The sequence below is a fragment of the Meriones unguiculatus genome, chromosome 4 (assembly GCF_030254825.1).
Source record: "Meriones unguiculatus strain TT.TT164.6M chromosome 4, Bangor_MerUng_6.1, whole genome shotgun sequence".
NCBI lineage: Eukaryota > Metazoa > Chordata > Mammalia > Rodentia > Muridae > Meriones > Meriones unguiculatus.
Genome location: NC_083352.1, coordinates 70,487,790 through 70,511,343, shown reverse-complemented (window position 1 = coordinate 70,511,343; position 23,554 = coordinate 70,487,790). Strand labels below are relative to the sequence as shown.

Here is a 23,554-nt window from a genome sequence, read left to right as displayed (position 1 = left end):
GTGGTGTGCAGCAAATGTGTACTGAATGTGCGCCTGAGAATCTTACATGTCAGGACTTCTGCAATGCCTTTGTACTTAACCTTCCATTTGATGTTTACCACCCCTCTTGGGCGATAGAACACAGGCAAAGCACTTGTTTACTCAAGCAATGCTTTGAGGGAGAACACCCTAGCAACCTGACTGCAGACTGTGAAAGCTGAGCACTGCTTTTCTAGCACACATTTTTGAGGGGCACTTGCCAGCTTCAGTATCTGGCCTATCAGACTGTTTCTAGAACCTGGTTTTATAAGTGTTGCAGTCGTCACTGTTGCTCTGTGCCTGTTCTGCACTGTGAGGAGCACGCAGGGCGGAGGACCAGCCTCCTTGTCCCAGGTGCTGTCTACTCGTTAGAGAACAACAGACAGAGACTGGTGGCTGCTGGGATGTGAGCAATTAGAAACTTTACAGTCTATTTTGATATGGAAGATACCTTAAAAAGTGATGAAATCTCTGAATCAGATACTGGTACAAATGATCTCCCAAGGTTGCAACAATAAGCTGTCTTCCCAAGGGGAGAGAAAAAGCATGTAATATATAAAATTTAAATAAAGGAACCGATAGACTCGATGCTAAGATACGTGTCAATGAGCCATGAGACTGAGGGAAATGCTCTCCGAGGTTCAGTGTGTCCACATGAGTGCTGGCCTCTAGGGCCATAGTGTAGCTCCCTGGTGGAGCACTTACCTCTCATGTATAAGGTACTGAGCTCCATTCCCAGCATGGCGAGGGGGCAGGGGCACTACCTCCAGATGAACAGGACCAAAGACCTCCTGCACCTTACATTTTTAAAATGCTTTCAATGTTCTTAAAGAACATATATAGGCCTACTAATAATTCTAAAATTTAAACATATCAGTAATTTAACACTTGTTCTTAGTTCCCTTCAACTGTTTACACTTCCTAAGCCATGAGACTTTCCCAAACCAGCCAGTATAAAGAGCTGATTTCCTTCAGGCTGAATGGGTATGGAGGGCGGTGTCAGGTCCCGCATGATTCTGCTTTCCATGCTTTAGATCACATTGCTCATTATCCAGGAATGTGCTCTCTGCAGAGGGAAGCAAAATGCCCAGGAGCCAGCAGTGCACGCCATGCGGCAGCCTCTGCGGCCTCCAACTGTCACACCGGAAGAAGGAACCTGGCTGGGTCAGACCAGCAAACCACCTGACAAATAAACAGCTCTCAGGACAGCCTTGGGGAAGAATGTTCATTTGTCCCATGTCGAGACGACATGAGCAGTATCTGGCCCTGCTGTAATGTCACAGATAGAAAGGGCAGATGAGGATAGCAGATGTGAGAGAACAATTATTTACAGACACTCCCCCCCCCAAAAAAAAAAGAAACCCAGTGCATGACTTTCTGTACCGTTGGGCATGAGCTGGTGTAAACTGGAGAAACCACTTGGTAACTAACCACCATGACACGATGATGAGTTTCACTACTGTGTAGCTGGCCACACATGCAGAACACCAGCAGCAAAACCAAGAGTCTGAAATTCCACACAACTCTATGTGTGTGAGGGACATGAAAGGCAGGAGCACTGGGTTGGAGTTCTGAGATGTGGCTGGCCCTCCAGTGAGTCATGCGATGTTGTCAAGTGTGACCTCCCCAGGCCCTGAAGGCTGGCCATGTACTCTCTGGTACCCCCTGTGGTTGTCATGACTGGATTTATTCTTGTCCTGCACACCAGCAGGTGGCAGTGACCACCAAACTTAGGGAGCTAGCATGCTGCTGATACCAGTAAACACAGCCACAACTGTACGATGAATGATTACGACATTGGGTCAGTGAGACCACACACACATAAACTACATCTACAAAAACAAAAACTAATAAAACACTGCAGAGAGGAGCCAGATAGACTGAAAACAGCTCACAGGCTGGAAGGCTCCACACACACACACACACACACACACCTTTCTCTTAATGGAAACTGACTGTGGTTTAGTCAGCCGTGGGGGAGATGTCTGAATGTTCTCCTCTTCTTCCTCATCTTCTTCCTCTTCATCATCATCTTCTTCCTCCTCTTCCTCTTCCTCCTCTTCACTACTCTCTTTGGACAGCTCTAACAGCTGTCCCCGCTCCCCTGCCACTGGCCGCCTTTCTGGTGAATGCAAGTATTTATTTTTCGATTGTACTTTTGCGGATGATTGCCTACTGTTAACTCTAGATGACAGGATCTCTTGTTCCTCCTTCTCCCAGCAGCTGGCTTGTTCCATCAGTCGTTCAGCCTGGGGGCGGGGCGCAGAACAGTGAACAGTGAGAGGCAGTTACACAGCTGGAGCCTGCAGGATCAATGCAGTAGGGCCTTTAAGCGAGTTGTGGCTGGGACAGTCGGATGCTGTGTCATCTCAGGACCCTGTGCCTCAGTTAGGATAGCAAAGCTGAGATGACTGGGTTTCATGGGATTTAGGGTATTAATGATGCAGTGGAGCGATTCCGTCCTTTACCACCACATTACATGCTCACTTGCATGGTGCACTCCAAGCAGTTCATAGACACAAGGAATCGACGGACACGGCGGCACTGCAGCCCAGACCAAGCCTGATCTGATTACATGCTGTCAGTGCTGAGGGTGCTGCTTTACGATCAGTGATAAATGTCCCGCTTTTCATACTCAATAAAATTGTCATATCTTACTCAGTTAGGATAAATTAGTGCTTTTTCATTTCATAAGCTCTGTCTACATAACCGAGCTTTTACAATTATGCTAATGACTCTCTCAGCTTAAGCAATCTACAAGACTAAAGTCACAATTCAGGATGAAAGTATTCATCATTACCTCCTTTTCAGCTTCTCGCTCTTCTTCAGAAACCACAGCATTAGAAATTAAAATTGGGGTCCACCTTAGACTCTCCGGGTCAAGTTCATTGGGTCGGGAACAGTTTTTCAGCTTTTCCATGTGGCCCAGTATCAACTTTTCCCTTCTAATAATGACAAATCTGTAATAGAGTACGGTGAAATCAAAAGCTGAGAGCTAGCCGGGTATGGTTGTACACATCTTTAATCCCAGCACTTGGGCGGGCAGAGGCAAGAGGGTCTCAGTGAGTTCAAGGCCAGCCTAGTCTACAAACGCAGCTCAAGGGCAGCCGGGGCTGCACAGTGAGGCCCTATCTAAAATAAGACAAATAGCCTGCAATCCCAGCATTCAGGAGGCCAAGGCAGAAGGATCACCACGAGTTTGAAGCCTGCCTACAAGAGGCAACAAGAGTTTTAAGGCTACAATAGTTTGCCTTAAACACAAAACAAAACAAAGTTCCCAACCAACCCAGACTCCTTTGACACAGATCATTAAAATGGAAAGCACAGCAAAAGGACAAACAACTGGTGTGTGTGTGTGTGTGTGTATGTGTTGGGGGCTCACCTGCCATCTCTCCTGTCAATCATGTGGAGGTGCTGCAGAGTGGTGGCAATGTCGTGTGGGCACATGCCTGTGGCCCTACTGACGGCCTTGATGCTGATATGCCTCTCATGGTGGTGGTAGAGGTATTCCAAGATGACACTTTTCCAGTAGGCCAGGTAGGAGAGCCGGCCCAGATCAGAAAGTGGCTTTTCGGGAGACCCTGCTTGGCCTTCTCTTCGAGAAAGCAAATAGCCTAGGGCAGAAAAAGCACAGCTCCAGTCAGCTTAGTTGTTTCCAGAGCTAGGTCCAGGAGCCACCAGAAACAATGTCAGCGTCAAGGGGAGAGCACCACACAGGTGAGCATATCCTGTCAAGCAAGTCGCCTCTTCCAATTACAGTGATGTCACCTCGTCAGATTTCTGCTTGTCAATCTTTTGGGTGGCACTTGTAAGCCAATTCACACAGCTGGCAGCAGCAAACATACATGGTGGTATATGTCACAAAGACTGAAAGCTAAGACTAAAGATCCTACTTTTGGGGAGTCTCAACACACTGACATCCCCAGCAAGCTTGAGATTCTTTCAGAATGTTAGGCACTCAGGGGTCCCAGGGAAGGCCCACACGGACATTAACGGGCAGGTTGTTTTCCACAGGAGGATCCGCTGGCCCTCTGGCAGCTGGGGCTTAATAAAAGGGCTTCGGCTGACACAGTCTGTATTGCCTGCTCTGTTTAACCAGCCGGCTGATCTGAAGCTGTTTTAGGACTAATAAAACAATGTCTTTCAATTCCATGGTAGCAACTCATGTCTTCTTTGCTAGCTCTATTTTTATCCTTTTCATGAAAATTAACCTTTAAGTCAGCTCCAGAATGTTGCTCCTACAAATTACAAATAAAATGCATAGAAACAAAACATAACAAAAGCACACTCTTCCATATGCATATTGAAAACCCTGAGCACACGAAGCTTCACATATACAGGCTCTCTGGCAAAGAAACTCTGAAATGAGAAAACTTTAAATCCACTTAGAGTAAATGAATGAAAGCTGGTGGCTGTCTTGGTAATTAAGAGCCACTTGTGGAGTAGAGAGAAAAAAACGCTGTCTGTCAAGTAACGATGTCTTCTTTGCTCTAATTACTTCAACAGCCTCACCTTTGTGAACTTCCTGGATTTAAACAAACATCAACCACATACAGTAGGTGGCAGCAATTACCAAACCAGGCAGCTCGATAACCACCCAAATCTTCAGCATTTCTATTCTTTATCTACATTTCCAAAATGGCTGCACTTGCAAGAATGTTTTAGTTTTTTGTTGTTGTTGTTGTTACAAAGAGAAATCAATGCCTCTGATCCTTTTTTCCTGTTTCTCAAAACCACTGAAAATAACACAGAAATCCAGAACACGATATTCTACCTCAACAGCATTCTGCATCTTGATGGCTTTAATCTGAATGTCATACAGAATAGAAATAAAATAAACATCGGGTTTTGCCTAAGACTTTTGGCTTAACTCATCTCATTAAGTATCTGATTGAATGCAAACAAGCACCAGACTCTCACAGCCAAACCATTGTCGACGCATCACTTTGCTATAGACTGAAGCTTTCAATAGTGGTGTCAGGAACTGCCACTGAGACGGCTACTGTGCTGACGCCAGCCCATATCCAGTGCTGTCAACATGGGGAGTGCTTTGCTGCCAGAATAGCGAAGGAAGCCCAAATCTCAGAACACAGATAATTGGCACATCCGTCACCTGCTTTCTAAGTGCTTGGCACATTTTGATACAATTACCTAATCAGCTGGAGGCCCAGCTCTGTTCTCCTGTAGGAGTTGGGGTTGAGAGGGGAGGGCAGGGGTGGATATAGAACCATGGATGAGAACCCTTGTCTGTGAGATCCCACAATTAAAAGTTCCCTGTAGTGGCTATGGAAGTCCCCTGGGGCTCAATGGTTCACCCACTCTTGAAGGTAGAAATGTAATTTGGCCCTTAGAGAAAGTTTTCTGCACAAGCAGAAGGCTGGTGAATCAGCTCATACCCTCACCTATGCTCTCCACTGCACAGGACTTCCTTCCCCAGAAAGCACAAGCTTTTTGTTCTGTCTCTATGTTCCCACAGTCTGAACTAAGAAGGAGGCAGAATCCCTCCTCCCCCATTTTACCGAGCTGTTCCTGTTTTTTGCACTCTGGGTCTAAAAATGTGAGGTCATTCAGGCAAGCAGGCAACTTGAACCCCCGGGGAGCATAGGAGCATAAGGCTTTCATCCTCACTCCTACTGCCATGTCAAAAGTGCCTAAGACACTTCCGTGAACCCAACTGATGCTGCTCCAGAAGCTGAGGACAACAAGCTTTCATGTCTTACGGGCATCCAGCGCACTGGTCTCCCCAGCAAACACCTTACTGTTTTGTACGTGCAAAGGCGAGGGAGGCAGGGTCTGCAAGCACTCGGCTGAGGGGAGGGTGCTCTCAGGGGGCTGAGGGGAGGGTGCTCTCAGGGGGCTGAGGACACAACCAGACAGCTGACATTCAGTCAGAACCCACTGCACACATTTCAGGTATGAGGCGGACCGACACCGCACACCACACAAAGCCAAGGCCCTGCAGTGCCTGCTTGGCACTGCCTGCATCAAGTGTCTCCTCCTTCTTTAGGAACCCAGAAACCGTCAAGGAACTTGCAGCTAGAAGGAAGAAAATGGCACTTCTGCAAAGAGCCATTCGGAAGTCTATAAAATCTCCCCCTGAAGGAGGATGTGCTGATGTTAAATAGAATCCACCAGGAACAATAAAAATGACCATGAATAAATTTCTTATTTCTTAGTAGTTGAGTGAAATCACATGCAGAATGAAATCCTGTGCCGTTTAGAAGGGCGTTGTGCCTACTGCTGTGCGCTGAGTGACAGAAGACGGACTGTAACTGTCATCTGCAGCAGGCACGTGCCTGGAAGGAGCTGAGCTGCTGGCACTGAATTACGCTGACCTGCAAAACATGGGGTGTTAACTAAGGGGCTTCTTGCCACCTTTCGTTCCTTCCTACTTTCTCTTGGCTCTTCAAAGCACAATTACAATATAGAGCAGACACGGCAATTTTTGGTAAGAACATTTGACTTATTAAGTAATTACAGAGATGTGATGGTTTAAGCTCTTAAATTTAACTTACCAAAAAGATTCCAAATAATTGATCTAAGATGCAGGGAAATAAAAAGCACTTATCTTGGAAGCCGGTGTATTGTCCTGAAGCATCTGAAACAAGTACAATACACCCCTGGTGAATAGACTCCCACGGCGGGCTAACACCTCTCCTTAACGCAGGACACTTGCAATCAGAAACTTCAACTACCCCTGGGGAAACCTACTGCTTCAGATGGAAAACAAAGTGATGTGTGGAAGAGAAATCCCAGGAGCTGCAGTATAATTAATCACTGGTGAAATTACTCCCTTGAACTTGCCTGTGAGGCAAAGGTGCTGGCAAACAGCACTCCCTCAGGAGTGAGAACCTTGTCACTGAAAACCGAGTGACCCATACACCCTTACCTGCAATAGCTACCCTATATTAGCACACACTCCGGCTTCCTCGCTTGCTCTACTGGAAGTGCGTAAAGGGGAGAGGTGAGGTCTGAGTGGCAGCCAAAGTCTTCCATGCTGAACTCTAAGATGATACTCTTGAAGGGAAAGTGAACGCTGTGATGTCTACAAACAGTGTTCCCAAGCACAGCGCCCAGTGCACCTCACCTGTTTAGGACGGCCTAAAGTGTCAATTTTCACAGTACCCCGGCTTGTTTTTGCAGACATGAATAAATAAACCAATAATAATAAAATAATAAAACCAATTTGATCCCCAACCCTCGTTTATATGAAAATTCCCTCCTTTTGAACAAGTGATATTCAAGAGGACCTAGTGGAGCAAGAGTGAAAAAAATGTTCTCGGCAAGGGTCTCTCTCCTCAAAAGTGTCACCCCTCATCCTTGTACACTTCTACCTGTCATCGTCTGATTCCAAACCATATGAACTCTACTCAGCCAACTCCCATCTGCCCAGAGAATTCAGAGACGTCAGCTGCTTTTAGGGGAAGATAATCTCCAAGGATCACACACCTTTCACCAACACCTGTTTAGCTTAGCAGATGCCACTGGAAGGCCTACATCAGAAGACAGCCTGGGCTTTGCAGGCCCGGGGACTGACACCAGGCCATGGACTTATGGCAACTTAAGAGAGGAGGAGACCTGACACCTTTAGCCACATAGCTTCCTGGAGGTGGCAGTTCACTCACTGGGCCATACAGCCTGTTATTTGTTTCCTGGGCTAGCAGCACTGTGCCCATGTGGATGAAGGGCATGTTAGCAGTTTCCACGGCCAATGACCCTAAGCGCCACAGCTCTAGAGCTGCTAGGTAAAAAGGTTTGTGAAGTGGGAGAAATACTGAATGCACAATGGGATTGAGTAAAGGCCCATCAGTTCCTTGCCGGTAGAGAATAGAACAGAATGGATTTTCTAAAGCCCTACTAGGCTGCCTGTTACCTAGAGTCTGAGTAGGTGGATTGCTCTGTTCTGTGCTTGGGTGTCACTACAAACCAAACAACTCCAGCTACAACATGAATTCCAACTTAGGTCCAGAGTGGGACCCGAGGGGAAGCATCTCTAGGCAGAAGTGGTTTGTAAACTGTTAAAACAGCGGTTCTAGGACATCTTGGCTTCAGAATTTTATGTTTTAAACACTTACTTAAGACTCCAAAGAGCTTTTGTTTAAAAGAACTGTGTTGGTTTTCCTGAGACATGATATTTATTAATTTTAAAACAGCAATAAGCCTTATGATGCTACTATAATTTTAAATAGTAAAAAAGCCTTCCCTATACTTTCTAAAATGTAAACAAAAGTGAGAAAGCTTGTTTTACATTTTCACCTTACAGTCAATGTCTACTTTTGTCCTTAGTTTGTTATGTTTATCACAGGTTCTGACATTTCTGGAAAACTCCATTTTACAGTCACGAATGAAGGGGTTAAGGAGCGTTACTCTGAGATACTTATGGCCCGTGGACTGCCTGGACTGCACTTAGACACCATCTCTTTTATATGAGGAACAATAACTTTGAAAACAGAGCATCAAGACCACAAGAACTTCAGAAGTGTCATCTATAGAATACACAAGAAGCCAGGAGCACAGGCTCTGGAGCCACAAGCAGCGCAGGACCATCTAGCAGCTGTGAGACCCACAGCACGGATTTAGTAATCTGTGTGTCTGAATCCTCACTCAGACCACACAGCTAATAATCACACTGATCTCTTCAAGTTACTGGAAGCATTACACCGGTTAACAAAGAACACTCAGAATAATGCTTAGCTTAACGATTAGCTAGTAAGGATTATTCACCATAATGAATGAATGCAATCTAGAGGCAATCATTTGGATGACTTAAAAACCCTCAACATAGGGGAAATAAAGAAAATGTGGATGGAAAGAAGTCAAATTGCTGTTTAGAGTCAGACTGAGATGAGATTCCTTCCTGTTCCTACATTTGCTTGAGACACGTGAAGACCATTTTACTGTCTCATTAGTTTCCCACCATCCAAATATAAATTTAATTAAAGAAAAAGCCACTCCCCTTTGGCCTCAGGAATAGCTAATAAATTTGCTACTGAAAATTCCTGGCAAACATAATTTGCTCCCAAATTCCTTTTGGCTGTCACGTATTTAACTTCAATGACTACCCTGAAGAAACAACTAGCCCATTAAACCACAAACAATGACCGCCCCGGGCTTCAGCAGAACCATGAGGGTCCCCATACAAATATTACAAAGACTCACATATTCTAGAAGACTCAGTGTGTCCTGGGAAAATGGCTTAAACCAGAAAAATGAGGGAATGGAGACAGCATGTCTTTGGGAAACGCCTGTCCCATGTCTCATTTCAGGCTGTTTCTCTAAGTCATGGTCTTACATCTCTTCTCAAAGATGCACTAGCTTCTGGAAAGACCATGTTAGTGCTAAACTCCTTCTCAGTAATGTGGAACAAGGCCTACTGCCCAACAACCATTCCAGGAAGGTCGTCTTCATGCTCCTCCACACAGAACATGTGTTCAAGCCTACAGACCATGCTGGAGTTTGTCAACAAGTTTCCATGGTTCCTTGGTGGCTGTGGATGATCCTGAAGGCAGCAGCCAATCTACATCAGTTACCAGAGGAAGATGTGGTTTAGATGCACACTTCACAGTCGGGGTAGACGGCAGGGAAAGGGACTCTCCTCCCTCTGCTGAGCCTGTCACAGAGGGTGCTGTACATCTGCGATGGAGCACTGAGCTCTACAGCCAGGGCTGCCTCTGCTGCACGGAAGCAGTCTGAGACAAATTCCCGAGACAAGACCCGAGATGAGCCAATTTAACGGGAAGTCTCTTCAGCTCTCGGCCCTCTCCTTTGATCTAGCTATGCTGCTTCTTTTTTTTTTAATTAAATTTTTATTTTTGATATTACAGTTTATTCACTTTGTATCCCAGCCCTAGCCCCCTCCCTCATCTATTCTTATGCTCCTCTCCAAGTCCATGGATACAGGAGGTCCTCCTCCCCTTCCATCTGACCCTAGCTTATCCACCTCTCATCAGAACTGGCTGCGTTGTCCTCCTCTGTGGCCTGGTGAATCACTTCCAGGCTTGTCGCAAACATTCATGTCTCCTCTCTTAGTCTCAGCTCTTGCTTACACCAGGACAGTTTGGTCCAGAAATATATTATTAAGCGAGGAGGACTGCCTTTAAACCAGAATTTTAAATGGATACATCTTCCCCATACCAAAGGTGGGAGACTTGGGCAGAGGGTAAAGCATTAGTGAAGACAGTGCAGAATGGATTTCACAAAGATCTCACAGTCAAACGGAACTGAGGATTGATTGTGTCCTAGTTTCTTTTTCTGTGGCTGTGACAAAAAGCACTCTTCCCAAAAGCAACTATGGGAAAAAGAGTTTATTTAGCTTGAACTCTAGGAAAAAGTTTATTTGAGGCAAGTCAGGGCAAGAAATAGAGCTGAGACCACTGGCTCATGCTGGCTCACATTCAGCTAGCTTTCTTTCTTTCTTTCTTTCTTTTTTGAGGCAAAGTCTGTACGTACGTAGCCCTGGGTGTCCTAGAGGTCACTATACAGGCTGGCTTTGGCCTCACAGAGATCCTTCTGCCTCTGTCTCCCAAGTGCTGGGATTAAAAGTGTATGCCACCATGCCTAGCTGCTAAGTTAGCTTTCTTATAAAGCCTGCACAGGGATGGCACTGTCACCATGGGCTGGGCCCTCCCACACTCCACTGATTAAGGCAATCTGATCTGGGCAATCCTCCCACTAAGACTTCGTAGATGGTGCTGGCTGCGTCACATTGACAGCCAAAGCTAGGACAGTGTGCAAGAGTAAGGTATGTCACTCAAGATATGTCTTGCTTCAGGGGAAGATAAGATATTTTTTGTTTTGTTAGGTTTCTCTGTTTAACAGCCCTGGCTGTCCTGGAACTTGATTTGTAGACCAGGCTGGCCTCAAATTCACAGAGATTCACCTGCCTCTGCCTCCAGGGTGCGGAATTATTTTCTTGAGAAGATAGACAACTGTAAAATAAACTCAACCCATAGAAAATAAGGTCCTGAGATATAGGATAAAATAGTATAGAATAAGAGATGAATACTCAGCCAATATCACATATTAATTTAGATTAATTAATTAATTTAGATTATTTTATACAATTAATTTAGATTATTTTTAAATGTTTAAAGTTAAAAAATTTTTCATGTTTATATAAACATATTTTGAAAGTAACCAAACTGTTCACAAAGCCAACTCCCTTCCCCAAATATCAACCACGCTCTGATTTATCGCCCAGGGGCAGTTTTATTGGGAGATGATAGAGTACTATAGGCCCCGCTTTTGACATGACAGAATGGGAAAATGCTGCTTCTACATTCTGGTAGATAGATGCTTAGCAGATAAAGGTTCTTGCTGACAAGTTGAGTTGACTCCCCAGCCCCTCATGATTGGGGAACTGACTTCTGCAAGTGCACTATGGCACCCACACACATTAAATTGAATAACATTATTTTAAACTCTAGAATATTTTAGGAAGAGCAAAAGTTTAAAAGAGAAAAGTTAAGAAGTAATTTAAAACCATTTCTTCTCTTAAAAAAAAAACTCATCATGCTAGTGACTGTTTGAAAAAAAGACTCTAAAAAATAACTTATCAGCAAAACAAACAAACAAACAAACAAACAAACAAACAAACCTAAATTGCTGTTCTCCACTCTCCTTGGATTGCTACCGAAGTTGAAACTTGAATAAAAACTTCACATACAAGCACAAACTCCTGAGCAAGAATTTCCTATTGAAAAGCTACATGATTTCAGATTCTCCACTAAACTCATCTACTTGGTATAAAGCATGCATTTTCAGCAAATGCTGTGTGCCCTACAGTGTAACACCCATGAAACCACTTTGCTGCCAAGAGACCACAACTGAATTGCCATCACTAAAAGCAAAGCTGGGTGTTCTTTGGCCACTTTTATAGGCCCAAAGCTCTGTAGGGGCATGTATGCACTCATCTCAGCTCACCCAACAAAGCTGGGTGTGAGTGAGGTTTGCTTACACTACTGTGGATACTGCCTCTGCTTCTGAATCAGGCTCAGGAGCCAGCCTGGTGGCACAGCCTGTATATCCCAGCTATTCAGTAAGTTGTGAAAGGACTGAAGGCTCAAGGCCAGCCTGGGCAACTTATCGATAACAACAGTTAAAAGGGATGTGCAGCTCAACGGCAGAGTGGTAACCTAGCATGCGTGAGGCTAGGTTCAAAACCCGACACTGCAAAAACAAGACCCAGATAGGGTGGTTAGAAGCTAGACATGTAGCTCCCTTTCCTTTTCGCCCTCCCCTCCCCACTCCTTTCACAAACCTTCAAATACCACTCACTCTCCCCCCTCTCCGTGGTGTGTGATGTGGTGTGTGACGTGGTGTGTGTCCACCAGCACCACGGTCTAGAGACTGAGCTTTCACACAGCAAATGCAGACTCTATACAGCATGGCTTTAGGAAAAGTGGGAGAACAAAGCTCTTTCTACCTTCCCTTTGTTTTCAAACAAAGTGCACCTGAAGACAGAGTTGTCCAACCTTGAGACAACTTTCTAAAATCAAAGCCCAGCTCCTTCTCTGGTCTGACTGAACTGTTTAAAATGGAAAGCTCAGAAACATCTGCAGTGTCTGTCCTGGGTTAGCTACCCAGCGCTCACGCCCTTCCCTCGCACACCTGCTAAGTGGTTTTGAATGCAATTTAAGGCACAAAGCCTCTGGTAATACATAGCTATGTCAAGCTGTGGCCCAGCCCACTGCCAGCAGCAAGAGTGTGCGCTGGGTGATACATGCAGTTAAGTGACTGGCTGACTTGCTAGTGGCTGTGGCCACGGAGGGACTTGTATTAGGTGTGAGAGAAACAAGAGTAAATGTCGTATCATACTAGCAGGGTTTTTTGTTATCTATACTGCTGAAAAACCAGGAATTTATTATCAATCTATCTGAGGCAAGGTATCACTTTATAGCCCTAGCTGGCCTAGAACTTGCTTAGTAGACCAGGCTGGCCTCCAACTCACAGAGATCCAATTGCCTCAATTTCTTTTTTTAATTAAATTTTTATTATTTTATATTAATTAAAGTTTATTGATTTTGTATCCCAGCTGTAGCCCCCTCTCTCATTCCCTCCCAATCCCACCCTCCTGCCTCAATGTCTTAAGTGCTGGGATTAAAGGCAAGCACCGCCATACACATCTAAGGATTTCTTTTATTAAGACAGAATCTTGCTATGGAGTGGCCTTGAACTAGTGATCTACTAGTCTCAGCCTCCAGTGCGCTGACATTACAAGAATGTGCCTCATGCAGTATTGAAAGACATCAATGACTCCTTTTTGAGCTTGCAGACAGATGGTACATTTCTCTGATTCCCTTGAATGACACAAAATTGTCTGCTGTGCAAACTGATTCTAACACTGGAAGTAGCTAGAATGGAGGCACCATAACAATATATTAATATGGGCAAAGCATTATCCACAATACCACAATCATCATTTCCAGTAGTCTTCCCGTGTGGCCACTGTTAATCACCAGAGTGCCAACTTCTAGGGTACTGGAATGTACAGGCAGAGCTCTGGTGGTTGAGTATCTACTGTGTGCACACTAGACATGTGCTGGCTAGGTTGTCCAAAATACTGCTTTCCACATTTAGCTGGAGACAAAGCTCAGGGAGCTTCATTTGCTCACTACCAGGCGACTATTAAATCCAAGAGCCACCAAGAACGTAAATAACAGGAAGTCAAACACACGGTAATAGCCGCGGTTCATCACTGAGAGCTCAATTCAATGCTACACTGCCAGTGAGCATATGGCAACCGTCACTTACAAATCAAAGGGCAGCGCACACGCTCAGGAGGGCACATACACCAAGGCGGCGGTATGTGACTGTGGACAAGAACACTGAACTGTAAATTATATAACTGTCTCTTGTAATTACCCTCTGCAGAACAGAAACAAACTTCCTGTGTAATTTGCAGAAAAATGGAGATTGAGATACACAATCACTCTTTCCTTGGTTTTAACCCTTCAGCAGCTATTAAATTATATGTGATGAGGTCAAAGAAAGTTAATTTATTATGAAAACTTGGCAGAAAGGTATTTCAAAGAAAATCCTCTGAAAAGCTCCCAGCAGTAATGAAATCTGGTGACTTCTCTTCAGGGAAGAGGTATCTAAACTGTTTGCATGTTTAAAACAAATTCACAAGCACCATTCATTTTATCTTTTCTCTAAAAATACTTGCTATGGTCTGTACGTCTTTAACTGGAGGCAACTAAAAAGCTGCCGGGTGGAAGGCAGGCCGGCAGTGTCCTCAGATGCACCTTCTGTTATGGTAGGGAGAACATGATTAACTTCTTTGAATTCACGGGGAAAGATCCAGCATTGGGGTAAAGCACAGGGCAGGACTTTAGTCTTAAGAACACAAAGACATCTTGTTCTCTCTCTCTCTGCGTCTCTGTGTGTGACAGAGGCCACAGGTGAAATCTGGGTGTCCTCCTTGATCTCACCCAGCACAGCGTCATTTTGGCAACTTTCTCTGGCATTTTCTCTTCTGTGGCACTGCTTTTTAAGTGCCCAAACTTCACAAAGCCCCTGGACCAAGTACTCTAGAAGGCAGAAAGGGCATTTCCTATTGACTTTTGCAGTGTCTGCCAGGACTATATTTGTTCAATTTGGATCTTAATAAACAGAGAACAGAGTATGAGTGCCAAGGCTGCAGTCTCCTGTTCATCTCCCTGGCCTCAGTTATGGTTTCTCTCTCTAGTCCATCTCATTGTACAAATGTTTATCATCATTTAACAATTTTAAATTATTTTGTTATTTCCTATGTGTCTGACTATTTTGCCCTGCAAAGGACCATGCGCCTTGTCAGTGCCTGGTGCCTATGGAGGCCAAAAGAAGGAATTGGATGCCCTGAAACTGGAGTCACAGATGGCCATGAACTGCATATGGGTCCTGGGAATGGAACCTGGGTCCTGTGGGAGAGCAGCCAGTACCTTTAACTGCTGAGCCACTTGTCAAGCCCCCGTAAGTATTTATCTGAATCTTCCATTTCATCACCCTTCACTCTTCAGTCATGTTTAGGAGCAGAAGCGGAAGTTACAGGAAGGCTACTCTTTATCTAAGAGACTCAGCACCCGAGACTTAGTCTAGTAAGGTTTTCTGTCACATGAGAACAGCTTTACGAGGGCTGACAGGAAGCCAGTGCCAAGCACCAAGCACTTCCTTATGTAAAGCAGCAGAGGTGAACAACTATCTCTCCTTACATCACTGCTGATGTAATACCACCAACAAACAGAAAAAGCGATCCAGTTTTAAGAATTATGGCTGTAAACAGATGCCACAGGGTATGTGACCTCCAGCTTTAATGGCTTGAAACAAAACACAACTCCACAGATACAAAGGACTACCCTGAGTACGGCCTAGTGGATTACTGTAAGGCAACTGCGCTTGTAACTATCACCTGGCCCATGACACAGAATTTGCTGATCACCACAAGGGGCCTTCTGTTTGTCCTAGGTAATCCCCCCCCTCCTCCTTCTCTCGTAGGTGACCATTATCAGGGCTTTTTCTAGCAATCCCTGACAGGTTTTTGTTATTCTTATTATTTTCAGATTTATTTGTTTATTTATTTTTATGTTTGTTTTTTTGAGACAGGGTTTCTCTGTGTAGCCTGAGCTGTCCTGGAACTCACTCTGCAGACCAGGCTGACCCTGAACCCACCTGCCTCTCTGCCTCCCGAGTGCTGGGATTAAAGGTGTATGCCACCACCACTTGGCTGTAGATTTATCTATTTATTCTACGAACAGTTGCTTGCATGTGCCTGTGAATGATGTTCATGCCTGATGCCCACAGAGGCCACAGGTCAACTCTTGAGTGTCTTCTTTGATCTATTTTCTACTTTATTGAGACAGGGACTCATGAATCTGGAGCTCACCTATTTGGCCAGGCTGGCCAGCAAGCAAGCTCCTGGCATCTAGCACACCGAGGCTCCTTGCTCCACACCTACCGCAGCACCGAGTTTACAGGTATGTACCACTGCACTGAGCTTTTGTGGGGATGCTAGAAGCTAAACTCAGGTCCTCATGCTAGCGCAGCAGGAACTTTAACAACAGGCCCTCTCCTCAGCCCATAACGCTGTTTTTCCACACAAAGACCTCTACCTCATTTCTAGGTCTACCTGCATTACATTTTCTCACAATTTTAGCAACATTATTTTTGGTCCCTGCTACAGCATAACTGTGCTGCACATCTGTTTCAATATAAGTAACTATATAAGTAACAAAAATCTTTAACCCACTCAATTACTTTTATGCACTTTAAAAACATTAATTTAAAACCATTTTGTTGAAGAAAGGTTCTTCTTTAATGTGAAGCCAAAGCAAACACGACAGTATAGTGTGACAGCAGTGTAAAATGATGTTAAACACAAACCTAGCAGGGTAATCATTCCCTAGCTGTAGTTCTCAAATAAAGAAAAACTTATTTTTCAGTCACCTTGGAACCCAAACCAGGCAGCGTACTAATTTCAACCAGTAAGAACATAGGCTTGTGTGATACTGTTCTAACAGTGGAAATTTTGCCTTACAAACACCTTAACTGGGCCAGTGAAAGAGAGCTGGAAGCATTTCCTACTGCGAAGCGTCATGCATGCCACTTACACATCATGCATGGATGAGACTTGAACCCTATGTCTGACACCCCTGTCCCACAGAAAAGACTGAATCATTTGCCTTCCGGTCTGCATCACCTAGTCCATCCCTGGCAAGGTTTGGGTACAGCATGTTTGCAGAAGGAGGAATAAAGGTATATATGAGACAAGACAAAGGAGGGCAGACAATCTCAGAAGCCACCTGGGTATACTGGAGGAGCTATCAGCGATACAAAGAGTCGAGCCAGGCACCCATTTATTTCCTTAACAGATCTTGTTGCATGCTCACTGTGTGACAAGCACTGTGCTTGTGGCTGGGCTTTCAACCCTGCACAAGTCCCTGTCCTCAGGATGCCACTGCCAAGGCTCCACTTACCTACTGCTTACCGATTAGCTAGTTGCGTGGAATCTGTCTAGTTGTGGGTTCCAACATGACTCATTACACATACCCACTGGTTAGCAATATGAACAAAGATTCCAGAACAACAAAATCCACCTGTACACCAAAGGCTGAAAACCTCTGAGCTACGTAAAGCACTACGTAAAGTAGTGCTCAAAAAAAAAGAGAGAGAGAGACTGCAGACCGTATGTTTCATATTTACAATGTTTTCATTGAAGCAACGAATACACACTATTCTAGACAAACTATTCATTTGCTCTTATTTATGACAAGCTTAGTTTCTCTGAAAAGGATACATGCACCATTGGCTGCCCTGCTTCATACAATGCATTTCAATGTATTCGGTAATAGTCAACCTCTGAATAAATCACCACCAACTCAATTTTCAACCTCAATGTTATATTTAACATATTAAAATACATCACACATCGGCTCTGTGTACTAAAACAGTACAGGCAAAGGCTTTTGGTAAAACACTATAATGAGAAAACAGGGAGAATACTCATCTTCTTGTTATATTACAGACTACACTATTAAAATATGTCATCATTACACTTAATTACACAGAACAAAACACGTCTTCCAGGGACCTAACAAAAGTCCAGTGACGAGCAGCTGGCCCAGGACCTTCCAAGTGTCAAGGCAGGAGTCCCTATCCTAGAGCTGGCAGGATCCAGGCACCAATTCACAAGAACATCTCCATTTTCTTTAATGACTGCCTTGATGGCACGAACCAGGGAGGAGAGTAGTGGGGGAAAGGAGCAGAGAGAGCTGGCTTGACAGTTTCTGAGGACAAACACTGGAATCTTCCTTCAAACATAATTGTGCCAAGGAATGGACTATCTGATAACAGTAAGAAATGTGACTTAGTCACACCTCTCTTCTCTCTAATCAAGCTTGACAATGAGAACAACAATCCTTTCTGTTTAAAAGATCTCAAGAGCGAGCCTGCATGCCAACAGAGCTCAGAGGGCAGGCCGGCCAGCATCACCGGGAAGAGATGTGCCATGCCCTGGGTTGGGACAGCACGCTCCTCTTTTTTTTTCCTTCCTAAAAATAGCAAGTGTCACAAAAAAGTGAATTAATCAAGTTCCTCTTGTGGTAATTCGGTAATCACTGGTAGGACAAATACTAAAGGGCCTACAAAGTGCCAGGGTCTTCTAGAAAGCTTTCTTTGATAAAAGATAATAACAAAAACCAACATATATAGTATCTATGGAACTTTCTAGAAGACTTTCTATCTGCTTAATCAAAAGGTGTTTTTTTTTTTTTAAATGGTATCACTTAAAAAAAACAAAAAGCAAAGCTGCATTGAGTAGGTAGCACATACAATTTCATGGTACTACTGTTACCACTCTGAGAACACAGAGGATGTCTTCAGCCATAAAACAACATTCTTAGAGTCAGTCACGCTCACTCCTAAACACACCTGTAATGTCTGGCCCACCAGGCTTACATGGGTGGAGTGTGTCCCTAGTGGGGGCTCTCTGACTCTCCCCTAACCTGCACATGGTGAATCCACCTGCCTCAGGGAGTGAAGGGATAAGGCTGCTAGGACAAGATGGCAAGTGTTGCAATTTTGCTTACCTCAACTGTTTCTACCTACCCACCTGGACCCATTTTTGGGTTACCTATGAGACAGTACAGCCCTAAGTTACCCACATATGCAGAGGTGCCCACAACTCCTCATTGGATAAACGTGGTGTCTCAGCATGGCCTAGCATGGCTAAGACAGTTTCTGAAAGAGACTCAGTGTGCCACAATGTGACATGCAATTGTTCCATGTGACAGGCCTGTGGCTCCACACAGCCATGTTACAACCGACAGGGGCTGGCAATGTCTTATAAGAAACACGCCAACATCAAACTTTATTTGAAAAGAACCAGTTTCTTGCAGATTGAAATCATCTGAAATTTCTGATTAAGCGTTTTTAAGTTCTACTTAAATGTGTGGAAACTCTTTTAAGAAAAACTCCAGCCTACTCTTTGTTGCTTTTCTGTCTGAGACAGCGCCTCATCGTGTACCCAGCTTTCCTGGAACTTGATATATAGACCAGGCTGGCCTCAAGCTCTCAACCATCTTCCAGCCTCTGCCTTCTGAGTACTGGGATTAAAGACATGTGCCACAAGGCCTGGCAAGCAGTGTTTCTTTGTCCCCTTTATTTTAGTTTTATGTACACGGGTGTTTGGCCTGTGTGCTCACCATGTGGATGCACAGTGCCCACAGAGACCAAGAGAGGGTGTTGGACGCCCTGGAATTAGAGTCACACAGATAGGTGCTAAGAGGCTATGTGAATGCTGAGAACTGAAACTGGGTCCTCTGGAAGCACAGTCTGTGCTCACCACCAGTGACTCCCCTCTGCAGCTCTGCAGCAGACCATTTTTAAAGAATCCCCATCCCGAAAGGCAAAGAGGATGGACATTAGAAGAAAACAGGAAACAAATTAGGAACCTGCCACAGAGGGCCTCTGAAAGGCTCTGCCCTGCAGACTATCAAAGCAGACGCTGAGACTTATGGCCAACTGTTTGCAGTATCCATGGAATCTTATGAAAGAAGTGAGAAATAGTAATATCTGGAGAGGACAGGAACTCCACAAGGAGAGCAACAGAACCAGAAAATTTGAACACAGGGAACTCCTCAGAGACTCATACTCCAACCAAGTACCATGCATGGAGATAACCTAGAACCCCTGCACAGATGTAGCCCATGGCAGTTCAGTGTCCAAGTGGGTTCCATAGTAATGGGAAGAGGAACTGCCTCTGACATGAACTGATTGGCCTACTCTTTGATCACCTCCCCCTAAGGGGGGAGCAGTCTTACCAGGCCACAGAAGATGACAATACAACCACCCCTGATGAGATCTGATAGACTAAGATCAGAAGGAAGGAGAGGGGGACCTCCCCTATCAATGGACTTGGGGAGGGGCATGCGTGAAGAAGGGGGAGGGAAGATGAGATTAGGAGGGGAGGAGTGAGGGGTTTATGGGGGATACAAAGTGAATAAAGTATAAATAAAAGTTAAAAAATTTTTTATTATCATCATTGAGTGTGCACAGATGCTGGAGTATATATGGAGGTCAGAAGATAACACTCAGGAGTTGGTTCCCCTTTTACTCTCTGGGTTCCTGGTACTGAATGCAGGTCATCAGGGTCACATAGCAAGCACATACACCTACTGAGTTAGCTATCGTGCTGACTCTAGAATCTATACTTCTAGTCAGTAAATTTTGGTCTCTTAGCTAGGCAAGTATCATTAACTTCACTAAATGTTTTTTATGACTTTGTAATAAAAACTGCACTTGAATATTATTTGTTTTCATTTTAATCTTTCTCTTCAGCATCACCTAACATGTATAGACACGCACACGCATACACACATACACACACTCAGTCTCAGTCTCAGTGTCCTAGTCTTTGCAATTTAAAACAAGCCTACACTCATGTTGCTAGCAGCTCCAGAAAGCTAAGCTTTCTGAACTAGTCCTCACTGCTCTCTGCTCTGTTTTTTTTTTTTTTTTTTTTTGGAGATAGGGTTTCATTTTGTAGTCCATCCTGGTCTCCAGAACCCATGGCAATCCTCTGCCTCAGCCTAGAATTACAGACATGAGCCAACATTCTTGGGTAAATCCACTTTTTATAAATTTTCCTTTGCTCTGTGTGTGCATGCACACATGCATGTATACGGGAGTTAGTGGACATCTTTTTTGGACTCAAATCTTTCCTTCCACCATGTATTCCATTCCAGGAATCAAACTCAGGTTTTCAGGTCTGTAAAACAACCACTTTCACCTGCTAAACAACCTGGCAAGCCCTGAACTCATTTCTTTTAACTGTATTTAAGCCACAGCCTTCTAAGTATACTGTTTACATGTTCTCCTTTGGGGCCCTGGAGATCTATGAGAGGTTTCTTCGTGTCTCTGTGCTCCCAAAGTCACTCTCCTCTCAGTTTTCTGTGAGCTTTGACACACAGCAAGTAGTTTAGAAATGATGGCTGTGTTAAGAAAGCTGTTAGCGCTGAACACTTGCCTCCTCTGTTTTCTGGATTCCATCCTTTCCCATTCCTCTGTTTCTGGTTGCTCTCTAACTCACTATCAGTCCTGTGGATGCTAGAGCTGCAAAGGCCCATTGCTGAATTTCATTTCCCTACATACCACCCCCCAAATGGACTCCAGGAATCTTTAATCTGTCTGCAACAGTTGAAACATCTAATAGGTGTCCCATGCAAATCATGCTCTGGAGTATGTCAGTTCCCTAAGCTTGGAGCTCAGTGTTCAGCCTGGATTGTCAGCACTGAATTTCTTAGGAGCTCTGAACACACATTGCACAAATACGCTGCAGACAGCCACTGCTGGTTGACAAGTCAACATGAACAACAGCAAAATCTTTTCACTTCAGTCACTGGCATTAAGGTATTCAGTGGAGTATACATCAGGATCCCAGTGATTAAGGCTGGAGACAGATGAGCAGTGAAGGAAGTGAGCCCAGCATGGCTCAGGGTTAGTTTTAAGAATACTTTTCTTCCAGAGGACCCAAGTTCAGTTTCCAGCACCCATTCAGAGTAGCTCACACCTCCTGTAGTTCCAGGAGGAAACCTCTGAAGAAGCTCATATTTACATGTATACACACACACACACACACACACGTAATTAAAAACAAAATAAATCTCAAGGTCTCTGGGCATTATGTATGCTAGGTGTGTGATACTTACACACCTATACATATGTATACACATTTGTGATAGTACACACAGTAAAATACTAGAAGTAACCTGTATGCACATAGGGATATGTGAACAAACAATATATATACACACAATGTGCATCAAGAAAATTTTTTATATCAAGTGATTCCTGATACAGACTAATAAATGCAAAAGAACAAAATTAAAAAGGCTATAGTGATGTTTTATGCAAAAAGGAAATAAGAAAACACACAACTATGTGATCATACAGAAAGGACAGGATTGAGAAATCAGAAATGGACACAGCTGGAGACCTATGCAAAGGACTAGGGACTGGGCAGGACAAGGGAGTACAGGAACACAGCTTTAATGAGGTTTTAACTTAAAAAACAAAAAAAACAAAAAAAAAAAAAAAACCAAAAAACAGGTCATTATTTTTCTGTTTTGGTTTTTTTACAACAAAACAGCAAGTATAGAGGGAAAAACCAAACAGAAACAAACACAACCATTTCTTTACGTGTGTGTGTGTGTGTGTGTGTGTGTGTGCATGGGCCAGAGGCTGGAATGTAGTGTCTGCCTCTGCCAAGCTCTATCCCCCTCCTCTTTTAAAGACTTTATTGAAGGGCTGGAGAGGTGGCTCAGTGGTTGAGAGCACTGGCTGCTCTTCTCAGACGTCCTACCTAAATTCGAGTCCCAACACCCACATGGTGGCTTACAACCATGTGTAAATCTGGTGCCCTCTTCTGGCGTGCAGACAAACCATCGCATACATAAGAAATAAACCTTAAACAAAACAGAACAAAACCCAAACAATTTATTTATTATTTGTATGTGGATGGGTGCTTTGCCTACATGTACCTCTGTGTACCATGGAGACACCTGGTGCCCACAGGAGCCAGAAGAGGGCACCAGATCCCCATGGGCCTGCAATCACAAACAGTTGTGAGATTCTATGTGGGTCCTGGGAATGGAACTCAAGCTCTTCTGTCAAGAGCAGCCAGTGCCCTTAACTGCCAAGCCCCACCTCTCCAGCCCCTGTGAGTAATATCTTGGGCATGGTGGGACACATCTGTCACTCCCAAACTCAGGAGGTGGGAGAAGGAGGATCAGAAGTCAAAGGTCAGCCTAGGTTTTGTGAGGCCTGCCTCCAAACAGCAAATTAAAAAAAAAAAAAAAAAAAAAAAAAATCTCATTAATGAAACTAGGAGGTAAAAATGGGAGAAACTGGTGTTCACATAATCTCAAGGCATTTTCTTACCAGACACTAATTACTCAGCGATATACGCAGTACTACTTCCTAACATCTAACTATGTTTTATGCATGAGGCTACAACTTAGCTTCCCCTTAGCACCCAAGTCTAATAACAATGCAACATCAGAGAAGCCCCAAGGAAAAGGTAGGTGCTGTCTGTACCCTTCACAATGCCCAAGAGCTAAAATTGAAACAAACCCACAAATACCACTGTAGACTGCAGGAAATTCGAGACCCAATGACTAAATGTGTTAAGAGATTAGACCCCTATGTGACATAGGAACCCACACTGAGGGCTAATCCTCCCTGGAAAGGACAGCCGGAGAAACTGGCGAGACGAAATCAGAATCAATGCACTTATACAGAGTGCCGGGCCAACAGGGATTTTTTGCTAGTTTGTGGGGCATGGGGAAGAGCTTCTTTTAAGATGGTCAAATACACGCGCAGTTCGCCCTCGCCACAATTCAGGAAACAAATACACGAGAAGAGTGTGAATGAAGAGCAGACACAACAAAGGGACCCGGGGATCCAGGTAAAGAATACATGGGAATTCCAGACACATTTTCTTTTAAAACTTTTCTTTCAAGTCTGATATTTCTTTCAAAATAAAAGGGAAATAGTGAGATAT

The 23,554-nt window shown here is 44.2% G+C and overlaps 1 protein-coding gene across 8 annotated transcripts in view; it reads right to left on the bottom strand.

The window, feature by feature from the left end:
* Nucleotides 1-23,554, bottom strand: part of Kat6b (lysine acetyltransferase 6B) — a 167,533-nt gene that overhangs the window by 8,083 nt on the left and 135,896 nt on the right. For all 8 annotated transcript variants that reach the window (XM_021637496.2, XM_021637499.2, XM_021637502.2 and 5 more), the window contains 3 exons: nucleotides 3,401-3,632; nucleotides 2,819-2,978; nucleotides 1,953-2,267 (listed from right to left, as the gene is read on the bottom strand). In XM_021637496.2, the coding sequence (XP_021493171.1) occupies nucleotides 1,953-2,267; nucleotides 2,819-2,978; nucleotides 3,401-3,632 (707 nt within the window). The remainder of the gene's footprint in view (nucleotides 1-1,952; nucleotides 2,268-2,818; nucleotides 2,979-3,400; nucleotides 3,633-23,554) is intronic.